The sequence below is a fragment of the Physeter macrocephalus genome, unplaced genomic scaffold (genome assembly GCF_002837175.3).
Source record: "Physeter macrocephalus isolate SW-GA unplaced genomic scaffold, ASM283717v5 random_592, whole genome shotgun sequence".
NCBI lineage: Eukaryota > Metazoa > Chordata > Mammalia > Artiodactyla > Physeteridae > Physeter > Physeter macrocephalus.
The window spans coordinates 38595-50000 of record NW_021145835.1 but is presented as its reverse complement, the minus strand read 5'-3'; the positions used below and the strand labels follow the sequence as shown (position 1 = coordinate 50000).

General features: G+C 53.6%; 1 protein-coding gene across 1 annotated transcript; it reads right to left on the bottom strand.

Annotated features, from left to right (window-relative positions):
• Window positions 1-71: 71 nt before the first annotated feature.
• Window positions 72-10735, bottom strand: LOC102996979 (transcription factor E2F2). Its single transcript, XM_028485770.1, has 5 exons — window positions 10484-10735; window positions 4937-5042; window positions 3125-3344; window positions 2142-2300; window positions 72-583 (listed from the first exon to the last, which is right to left on the bottom strand). The coding sequence occupies exons 1-5, from the start codon at window positions 10733-10735 to the stop codon at window positions 433-435; spliced, it is 888 nt and encodes a 295-aa protein (XP_028341571.1). The 3' UTR covers window positions 72-432.
• Window positions 10736-11406: the final 671 nt, after the last annotated feature.

Below are 11406 nucleotides of genomic sequence, written 5' to 3'. Positions count from 1 at the left end.
CTTGTACTGAGGTCGAGCTTAGTGTGGTGGGGAAACGGCAGGCAGGCCAGTGTGGCTGAAGTAGAGACAGAACGGGGTCAGCATGCGAGAGGAGGTGGGTGAGGTCGGAGCACAGACAGCCTCATAGGGAGTGTAAGAATTTTGGTCTTTAAACTAGGTCAACGTGGAAGGATTACTGTGAGTACTGACACTGCTGTGCGTGAGTGCACGTGCGCATGTGCATGGGAATGCAGGGGCTGGTGGGGTGCGGACAGGAACCAGGAACAGAGATTTTTTCAGGCTGGTACCTAATGCCTGATGCCTTTTCCAGCTTCCGCCACTTCTGCCCCAGCTCGGAGACCATCAGTCTTGCCGTGGCCACCAGCATGGACCAGGGAAGCTTGGGACTAGGCAGTGCCAGGAACGGAAACTGCAGAGCTGTCTGGAATGTTCCTAACCCTGCTCTCCACTAAATGCTTCCCCTCTCACCTCGCTCCTGTCAGGCACTTCCAGTCTCGTCTGCGGAGGGGCCTTGACAGCGATCACCGTCTGCTCCTTAAAGCTGCCCACAGCACGGATGTCCTGGTAAGTCACGTAGGCCAGTGTAGGGGCAGGAGAGTCAAGAGAAGTGACTGTCTGGTCAAAATGAAAATTCCCGGCCTGCCCAGAAGGGATCTAACCCACCTCTCAAAGACTCTGAACACCCCAAAACTGTAATCTGTTCTTTTAATCTCATAAGCTACCTTGGACCCCTTTAGAAATGGGGGTATGAATCATTAAAAAAATGCTGCCTTATATCAGCTTTTTATATAAAGGCTTCATCTGCCAAGTTAGATTTTTAGCTCTGAGAGGGCAGGAAGACATGTTTTATTTCTTTATATTTCTCACAATGCCTACTATTCTTCCAGAAATACAAGGTCAGATCCAAATACCAATTCGATGGTCCAACCATTTGGAAAAAGTATATGTAAAGCCATTGCAAAGTCTATGCTCTTTGACCTCATTGTTTCAATCCTAGGAATCTAACCTAGGGAAATAAGTAAAAAACTTGGGAAAAGTTTCTATCTATAAAGATATTTGGGACTTCCCCGTTGGCACGGTGGTTAAGAATTCTTCTGCCAATGCAGGGGACATGGGTTCGAGTCCTGGTCCGGGAAGATCCCACATGCTGCAGAGCAACTAAACCCGTGTGCCACAACTACTGGAGCCCGCACATCCTAGAGCCCGAGTGCCGCAACTACTGAGCCCGCACACTCTAGGGCCGGCATGCCGCAACTACTGAGCCCGTGTGCTGCAACTACTGAAGCCCGTGTGCTTAGAGCCCGTGCTCCGCAACAAGAGAAGCCACTGCAATGAGAAGCCCGGGCACCGCAACAAAGACCCAGTGCAGCCAAAAAATAAAAAAATAAAAATAAATAAAGATATTCATCACAATGTCTCTTTATAAAACAGAAATCTAGAATTGATCTAAACGCCCATTCTAGGCCTTATCAACAAACCACAGTGGTCTGAGTAGGACATTCTCAAACCATTTAAATATTCCCTTGCGGTCCAGTGGTTAGGACTCTGCACTTCCACTGCAGGAGGCACGGGTTCGATCCCTGGTCGGGGAAGTAAGATCCTGCAAGCCGTGCGGTGTGGCAAAACAAAAACAAACAAACAAACAAAAATATATATGATGTTAAACCATACGAAACTGCTGCTTTTATAGGTAAAAAAAAAAAAAAGGTCCAATATTAGCAATTTCATGTAGATCAACCAAATAGTTAGGAAGGATATGTAACAACATAAAAACCACCTATGGTAGTATATTAAGTGGAGAAAAGCAGAATATAAAACGTTGTATACAGCAGGTACACACAGTATTTAAATAACACACACCCTGTGTATAGCTAAGGAATGATGGCTGTGTTAGGGTGGCAGCTCTTTTTTCTTTTCTCCATTTTCCAGATTTACAGAAATGTACTTGTCTTATTTTTATAATGAGAAAGTAACTTCAAGAGACCCAAGAGGAAAAGCCACTGAGGAAGGAAGAAACAGATATGCCAGACCCCTAGGGTGGATCAGTCCCTGCAGGGAGGTACTGCATCAACTCTGGGTAGTTATGAGCATGCAACAGGCCCCCTGCTCCCGGACCCCTTCCTCCCAACCAAAGAGGATATCTCTTGTTGGCCTTGTCCTCCGTCAGGTGCTTGAAGTTCAGAGAGCAGCTCTGGATGAGTTGGTCCAAGGCCTGCTCCATGCTCATTAGTTCCTTCAGCTCCTGCCCCAGCTGCTGCTGCTTCCCAGGCCGGGTGGGGTCTTCAAACAGTCCTCTGCCTCTGGGGACAGAGCAGTCCCCCAGTGTCAGTCTCAGTCTACAGCCAGAGACCCCAACCCCAGGGCTGCTGTGCAAAGCTGCACAGACGGTATGGGCAAAACTCCAGGAAGAGGCCATTCACATGGTCTATGATGGTGCCTCCTGGCTTGTACAAATCAGTGATCCTGCCTAGCTCCCAGGGAGCTGCCAGGGATTGGAACTTGATGTTTGGGGGTTGGGCTAGGGAAAAGAAGGAAGTCAGGGCCTGACACCACTTTTGGGGGGCTTTCAACTCTACCCACCCTATGCCTCAGGCTCCCCCAAATGGCAGGGAGCAGGAGTGACCTCACTCCTGACTTCTCTGCCTGCGTTCTCTTAGAGTTCACGCCAGGGGTTGCAGGTCTGTTCTTTAAGACCTTATAGAAGGGAGGAACGGAGTCTGTAGTACTTATATCTCAGCTGGAAGGAGTCTGGGTTACTACTGCACAGATCCCAGAGGACTTTCCTAAGTTAGAAGAGGGCAATATTGGGACCCCTGACTAAAGAGGATCTGGGGTCCTCTTAGCCTTTACGCGTCCTAGAAATCATTCTCTGACCCTGCCATGCTCTCCTAATACTACTTCAGCATATACACCTGCCGTTCCATCCCCCTCTTAAATACATTGGCTCCACCCGCAGCGTGTAAGCTTATTGGATGTTGCCCTTGATTTCCCCCGCCAGCGCTTGTGCCCATTGGATGTTGCTCTCAGGCCCGCCCCCTACATTCACAACCTCAGGATATTGCCCCTGGCTCCGCCCACAGCACGCGCACTCATTGGTGCCATCGGCCCCAGCCCAGGCACTCACACCCACTGGATGTTGTTCTTGGCCTTCTTGCGGATGAGCTGGATTCCCTCCAGCACATTGGTTATGTCGTAGATGCGCCGCTTCTGCACGTCCAGCACCTCAGCAGCCCAGTTAAGGTCCAGGACCCCATCCTCAGACTCGCTCAGGAGGTAAATGAATTTCTTGGTGAGCAGCCCCAGCGACGTGTCATAGCGAGTCTTCTCCCCAGGCGACTTGGGGGCTGACGAGGAAAGGGGCTCAGCCACTGCTCAGAGAGGGCCCCCTGGGGAACTTCCTCCATTGACCTGGACCCACTTTCCAGTTTACACCCTCCATGTAAGCACCCACTTTCCAGTTTACAGAGCACTGGGAGGGAGGGGGTCATTCACCACCATTGTTCAAACAGGGAATCTGATAACTAGAGAGGCAAAGTGACTTGCTTAAGGTTTCACAATCGGGGGCAGCGTCGGGGCTGGAAACCAAATATTCTAACTCTTGGTTCGCACCTTTCCACCAAAGCTCAGGGCAGCCATACCGCCACCACCACTGACAACAACAAATGCTTACTGTGTGTAGCTCACTGTTCTAAGCACTTTCCATATACAACAAGTTTAATCCGCCCTAAGTTTGGTGTATAACCATCCCCATTTTACAGGTGAGAATACTGAGGCACAGACAGATTAAGTAACTTGCTCAACTCACTCAGCTAGAAAGTGGCAAAGCTGGGACTTAAATCCAGGCAGTCTGGCTCCAGAGTCTCCCTTCCTAACCATTACCCTATCCTGCCAGTTATGTCAGGAATTTGGAATTAGGGTAGGGAGGGCATGACAAGAACATGTTTATAGACGTGTTTTTTTCTTCCCTTCCAGTTTCATTGAGATACAATTGACATACAGCAATGACATACAGACTTGCTCTTTCTTTCTATGTGTCATGCAATGATTATCTGAGAGGAATCAGTCCTATTATGTTACATGTGGCAGGTTCATGAAAAAGGTCCCTTTCTTAATGAGGTCGATGTCACAAGACCACATCTCAGCTGCAGCATCTTAAACCACAAGAAGGCTTTTGCAATCTAGTGACTTGCAAGTCATATAGCAAGTTAATGGCTAAACTTGTTCTGGAAACTGAATTTTAGAGAGTCTCAGATTCCTCTAGAAGGGGACTTTAGAATCCCTTAATAGATCGACAGCAAGTATTTGGCACACAGACAGTGTTGTCAATTTTTGCATTCATGGCAGACATTACTAACTGATTAGTGCACTTGGGATCCTTTAATAAAGAGCTCTGGGCAGCCTCTACTAATCAGTTGGAGAGGAAACTTTCTTGCTATTCCTGATCTAGCTGCGCCTTGTTTTACAGATGAGACAGCTAAGATTCACAGAAGAGGAGTGACCAGTCAGGTCAGAACAGAGTCCTGACCAGACCCTCAAGCTTACCACCCAATAACATACCTTCTTTATTAGGTCTCTGTCCCCCCAAATTAGAATTCCTCCCTAACACAGTTGCTTAAACTCCCTCCCAAACCAGAATATTGACTGAAAATATCAAGAGGCAGAAACTGGGCTCTGGTCCTGACTCCACTGACTAGCAGTGTGATCTTGGGTAAGTCACTGAAACTCTGAGTCTCCCATTGCCTCATCAGTAAAAGGGGGATAATCCACCTGCCTGGCAGGATCCAGTGAGAAGGCACAGGAAACTGCTGTGTAAACCAGAAAGTGTGCTACAAATATTAGCCCTGATGATCTGGGCAGGGCTGTTGCCCTCTGCCCCTCCCCACCCCACCTCCAGTCTCCTGAGCCTGCCCTTATATACCCCATTGGCGTGGCTTACTTTTGGGGCTGGGGAGGCCATCCACTTTAATGCACTTCCGCTTGGGAGTCCGGAATTCAGGGACCACAGGCTTTCCAATCCCCTCCAGGTCCAGCTTTCTTTTGGCCTTGGGGAGAGAGAGGGGAGAGAGGCAGAGTTTGAGAATCATTCGTCCTTTAGCTTTGCCCTGACTTGGGGCCAAAGCACTGAGGCCACCAGCAGGCACCACCTGCCTCAATTTGCCACCAGTCCTGGGTGAAAAAAAGCACTGTACCTGGTAAGGAAATATCAGTGACCTGAAAAATGAGCTTTCAGGGGAAAGAAGTCCTATTTCTGAGGGGCACACAACACTCCCATCTTCCGAGGCCCAGGCACTTGAGACTACCAAAGCCAGTCTGGGTTTTAATACAGGGTTCCTTAATAACTGGACCCGACACCTGCCTCTCTACACCCCTCCCCCAGGATGATACAGGGAGGAAGGAGAGGGGAGGGCCTAAAGCACGTCAGGCTGGGGAGAGCCCCTGCACCTCCACTGCAGAAGCAGCTGGCTCAACCAGACTGGGTGCCCATCACAGCCTCACAGCTGGCCCTTATCAGGGTGGGGCTGGGCATCCGCCCAGGCCCAGGGGACTTCCTGGCTCAGTGCCACACCCCAGGGAGGTGTCCACATCGGGAAGCAGTGCAAACATCCCCCCCCCACCCCCCCCCCACCCCGTTTGGGCTCCAGCTCAAGGGCCCCAGGGCCTCCTGAATAGACTCTATTTGCCATTCTTTCTTTGCTGAGAGGGGCAGACAATGAATCCTTCCCCTGTGTCTTAAGGACAAGCAGCTGAGGTCCCCCTGCTCCCCCTCCCTGTTCCCGCCAAGCTTGGGAAACACCTGCTGGGGAAATCAAACCACAGACCCATCTGCTCCTCTCCACCCCACTGCCACCCGGCCTCAATTACGCCCAGAAGCTGCGCTGGCCCGGAAGGGGCCTCTCTCCTTGTTAGGGCTGGGCAGAGGCAGGGCTGGGGCACTGGGGCACAGGTCAGAGACCCAGGCGTGAATCTCCCTGCTCCTTCACGGGCTCACTGTGTGACTTGAGGAAATGCTGCACATCTAGGAGCCTCAGTTTCCTCCTCTGTAAAATGGGGTAGAAAATACCGAGTGCCAGGGGCTGTTGTAAGGATTTAAGGAGATAACTTTTGTAAAGCACTCAACCTGTGGCTCAGCATTCAGTAGGCATTCAGGAAATGCAGAGTCCCTTCCCTAAAATCCAAACTCGGCCTCTTCCTAGACAAACTATTCTGGGGGTCACTGAACCCATTTCCTTCTTCTTCCCTTCCCCCAGTCACCCAGACACCCCTACCTTAGTTGGGACAGAGAGGTCTATTTTAACTTTTGATGCTGAGGTCATGCTCGGCAGGGCTGAGACTTCTAACCGCTGCTGAGCACAGGTGGGCTGACACGTGTGGGAGGCGGTGATGGCTCTTCCTGCTGTCAGCTCCCTTCCCCCTCCTCGTGCCTCCTTCAGGAAGTCTCCCTGGACTGATTTGAGGAGCCCTGCTCCTTGGTTGGAGGAGCCTGGATAAGAGGATCCTCCCCTCCACCTCCACCCAGGCCTGGACATGATCCAAACACTACATCTCCCTGCTCATTCCTCTTTAAGTCCTTCTGGAAAATATTCCTTTTCTAACCTCCCAGCCAGTGAGATGCTAGATTCTAGGGAAAGTGACCTGCTCTAGTCCCATCTTGTTTAGAGGAAAAGTCCTAATCATTCACTGAGACCTTCCACCTGCCCTAGACCAAGCCCCAATGTTCATCACCTCACTGAATCTTCCCAACGCCACGAATCCCAATTTTACAGCGGAAGCAACTGAGACCTGGTGAGCCCAGGACAAGGAGAGGAAGGGAAGTCAGGCTGAGTTCTGCCTGAGGCAGAGGTGGCAGCCCAGAGTCTCCCCAGCCCCACTCACCTCCTTCACCTGACGGAAGCCAGCCCTACTGAGTTCTCAGAACACACCAGGAAGAACCTCACTACCTGCAGAGAGGGGAGGAGGGGAGGACCTTGAACAGAGTACCTGCGCAGGGCCTATCACGTGCTCGTCAGTCCTAACTCAGTACTGCACTCTCTCTTGGTGGATGAGAAACGGAGACTCAGGTTAAGCCACGTGCCCAAGGCCACACAGACAAAGAGCAAAGCCAGAGTTTGAACCCAGGTCTGTCTGACTCCAAAACCAGCTATCAGGCTGTTCAGCTCCATCCCATACACGTTGCCCCAGAACTTGCTGAAATTTGAGCCAAGGGCTGGTTATGTCCACCTGCCCCCATCACTTTACTTCACACACACACACACACACACACACACACACACACACACACACACTCCCTTTTCTTCCTCTCCTTCACCCTTATCCTGCACTCTCAGGGTCCCTAAGCAGCAAACTGTCCCCCACCTGAGGACATCTCTCTGACATCTTTGAGCACTGCCCAGAGAAAAGTCAGCTCATCATGGATGGGCCTGAGCCTGCAGAACAGAAGTGGCAGAGGACAAGCCCAGGAGGACAAGGATCAAGGAGAGGCTGAGCACAGGCCTTGGAGTCAGAGCTGCCTGGGTTCCCATCCAGGCTGGGTGAGCTGGGTAAGTCCGCTGACCTCTTGAGCTGCACCTGTAAAAGGGGGGTGCTCTGCTCCTCTCTCCTGGAGGATTCAGTGAGGGGGCAGCAAAGCGCTTGCTCATGCGGGGGAGCTGCGATCACTAATGCACCGGGGCCACCAGCGAGGGGGAGGTTCAGGGCTGAGCTGAAAAGCGTCGGGGACGTGCTGAGGGCAAAGGCCAGCTCGGCTCCAACCTGACCCTCTTAGGCAGCCCCTCTGGCTGTTTCTTAAAGGCCTGGTTAAGATTCAAGCCCACCATGCCAACCCCGAGGGAGAAGAACGAAGCTCCTTCCTCAGGCAGCCCTAGAAGTAAGAGGGCCAGAGGCCCCAGACACCACCTCCTGGCAGGCAGCCAGCTGAGGTAACCGGGTCTCAGAGGTGGGGAAGAGACCTGCCGGAAATCACACAGGTAGTGGAGCCAGGTCTCTCCTAAGCCCCAAGCCCTAAGTTCGACGGTGGGGGTAGGAACCAGTGGAAGGAGTTGAGAGCCTTGCTTCCAGATCCCCGCTCTACCTCACGGCGGCCTGGGAGGGACTCGCTGCCTTGCCTCCCTAAGCCTACGTTTCCTCATCTGACCCACCTTGTACGGTTGTTCATTAAAGTGTTCATTTTCTTCCCTGGTTCTCAGAGGAAATTTGGAAAGACAGACCAATGAAAAGAAAAGGAGAACTCTGCAGAATCCCACCCTCTTCACAGGTTCCTGCAGGAATGACACGGAGTGAGGCCGTGTGCCCGGCTGGGGCAGGAGCATCCCTCGCCTCCTCCAGAGGTGGTGGAAAGAGCTCTAGGCAGGGGGTGAGGAGACCTGGGTTCCCGCCTTCATTCTGCTGTTGATCTTGGTTGCCGTCCCTGGGCAGTGCCTAAGGTCCCTTTAAACAGCAGTTGCCCAACAAATCCTGCTCACCCTGCACTTTGCAGCCTGGGCACAAAACAAGTGGCCACACCCAGGGTTGGATTTGGAGCTGCTCCAGGTCACACCCTGTTAAAATGAGTAAGCAGGGGGCCAAGGCCTGCCCACCGAGTTTTGGGGCACAGGGCAGCCGGGGACTGACAGGAAAGGGGGCTCTGGGCTCCAGAGGCCTTTAGGGTGGTCTGATGCAAAGAGATGCTCCCACGTCTTGGCTTAGGACTTGGACAAGTGACTTCACGTCTCTGCTCAGGTTCCTCATCTGTAAGATACCTCATCCCGGGCATCTTGGCATCTTGACCAAGATAAGGAATGTGAAGAGTGCCAAGCAGTGCCTGGCACACGAGAGGCATTCAGTAAAAGAGCCATTCTTGCTGTGATCACTGAGCCCCTCCAGGAGGGAGGTACAGACAGATGCACTCAGCTCCTCTGGGAGGGAAGCAGTTCAAAACCACAGCTGTTACTGAAACTCTGCCGGGTCTCCTGAGAGCAGCTGGCCAGAGGAGAGACTGGGCCCACCACTGAGCGCCCTCCCTGGGGGCACCCAGCTCCTAAATCAGGTGGTACTGGGGAAAGTCAAGGCTGCAGAGAAGAGACTAATGATAACCTGCCTTGTGGGTCATAGATCTCCCTATATGATCTTGGACAGGTCACATCCCCTCTCTGAGCCTCCGTTTCCCCCTGCAACATGGAGCTACTAAAACCATCTAGTTCATAGGGTACAAAACTATTTTAGACTATAAAATGCTGAACTAAAGATAGGTTAAAAACTCCTGGTTATCCTTGGCTGCTTGACTTGTAAAATAGGAATAGCACTCCTGCCGCCTTCCTCCTAGTTGGAAATAATGTACAGGAAGGGGTTCTGAAAGTTTAAAGCCTTGAGCATTGGCAAAGCAGGATTCCAGTAGCAGAGTGTGGGGCTCTGCCTGCAGCCAGCGGTGGCTGGAGGCCAAGCCTGCTGATTGACACAGGTCAGATCAGTGCCTCTAGGGCAGAGGGGGTGGTCTTCTCCCTGTACTTGAACTTAACTCACCACTCACAACAAAGCCAACCTACAACATCCCCATCTCCCCTTCCTGGATCCTGCTTCCAAAACCCAGGACCTGGAAGAGACTTGAGATGAGTTAGTCCCACAGCTACTCCGTGCACACATACATTTTCAAGACAAGGAAACTGATGCCCAGACCAGGGCCAAGACTTGTCCAAGGACACACAGTGAATTAGCGGCAATCAGGACCAGAAATCAGGCTCCCTAACTATCACCCCCACCTCCCAGGGCTCTTCCCACCCCACCCCACCCTATGGTTGTTTTGATTCTCATGGGATCCAGGAATTCCACTCCCAAAAAACACACCCTGTTCCTGGTGCCACCACACTTTGGGCCCTCCCTGGCAACGGTCCTGCGGCTTTGAGAAAAGAACAGTCAATCTGAACAGGAACCTCAGAGGGCTGCCCCCACCTTGCACCTGCTACTGGCTGTCTGGGACAGAAGACTGGGCCTGGGGGAGGACCTAGGGCAGATAATTGGGAAAGAGTTGGCTGGATGGAAAATTAGGAGTCTCAGTCAAACTGGACCTGAGAGACCTCCCCCTATTTTAAAGCCCCCATGGTATCCCCAGGCTCAGTTCTGTGCTTGGACAATAGCAGGTGCCCAGTACTGGTTTCTGGGCCAAACAATGAATGAAAGAATGAATGAATGACAGCAAATTGACTCCGCAGACTTCCCCAAGGTCACAGGGTGCACTGGGGGTAGGGCGTTGGGTCTCCACACTCCTGATCCAGTGCTCAGTCCATTCCACCCCAATGGATGAGCTTATTTCATCCCAAGTCTGAAAATGAAAGGCTCTTCTACTTAGATATTGGGGCAATGGGTTGTTCTGGAAGCTGAAAGCTCCCCTTCTCCCTCCCCAGACTCGACCTGCCTCACTCAGACTAGCTCCCAGGCGTCCCTCCCGCCTTTCCCACACCCGTAAAAGCAGAGAGGGAAGCGGTGCGGGGGCGGGGGGGGTCCCCAGCATTACCGGCAGCCGGCCAGCAGGCACGCATCGCACAGCTTGGCCCTCCGGTCCGTGGGGGGTGGCGTCGAGGCAGGTGCCCGGCGCCGCAGCGGGAGGCACAGTCTGCGGGTACAGCTGGGTGTAGTAGGTGGTGGTGACCGGGCAGAGCTGAGGGCTGCTGAGGCCGGGCGGCCACAGCTCCGTGGGGCTCATCGCGGGCAGCCCCTTGAGGGGCGGCCCCGAGGCCGGAGCCAGGGCCCGCGGCCCTCGCAGCATGGCTAGCGCAGCGCCCCCCTCCCCAGCCGGGCCTGGCGCGCCCGCCGGCACCTGCGGGCTTCGGAGCCCGCGGCGGCTCACACGGCCCGCGGCATGGCGCGGAGGCCGGGCAAGGCCGGACCCTCCCCTCCTGGCCCGCCGCCGAGCCGGGCAGTGCTTGGAGATCTCCGCTTGGAGATCGCCCCGCGGAGGCGGCGGCGGCACGGCCAGGGGATGCCCCGCCGCGAGGGCTGCTGCGACCAGCAAGGGCCCCGCGCCCCCTAAGGCTTCGGCGCCTGGGGTCTGGCCCGCTTCGGGAGGGGTCTCTGGGATGCCCACGGGCTCGGCAGAAACGCGATGCGCTCGGACGGGGGAGGGGGACCGATTGCATCGAGTCCCTCTCGCCTCGCTCTCGAGTCCTTGAGCTTTTCTCTGCCTTTTTTTTTTTTTTTTTTTTTTTTTTTTTTTAGCGCGAAACTGCGTGCCGCGAAATTCGGATCTCCCGCGGAAAACGCCGCGCTTCGGTTGGTCGCTGCAACAGGCACAGGCTCCACCCCCCGGAAGGACCCGTCCCCGAGGCGGTGATTGCAACACAAGCTGGATGCTTAAAGGGGACGCCACAGCTGCTGTCGCCCGGCGCCCGCCCGCGCTGACAGCCAGAGAAACAGACTGGGAGGGTGGTTCCCTCACAG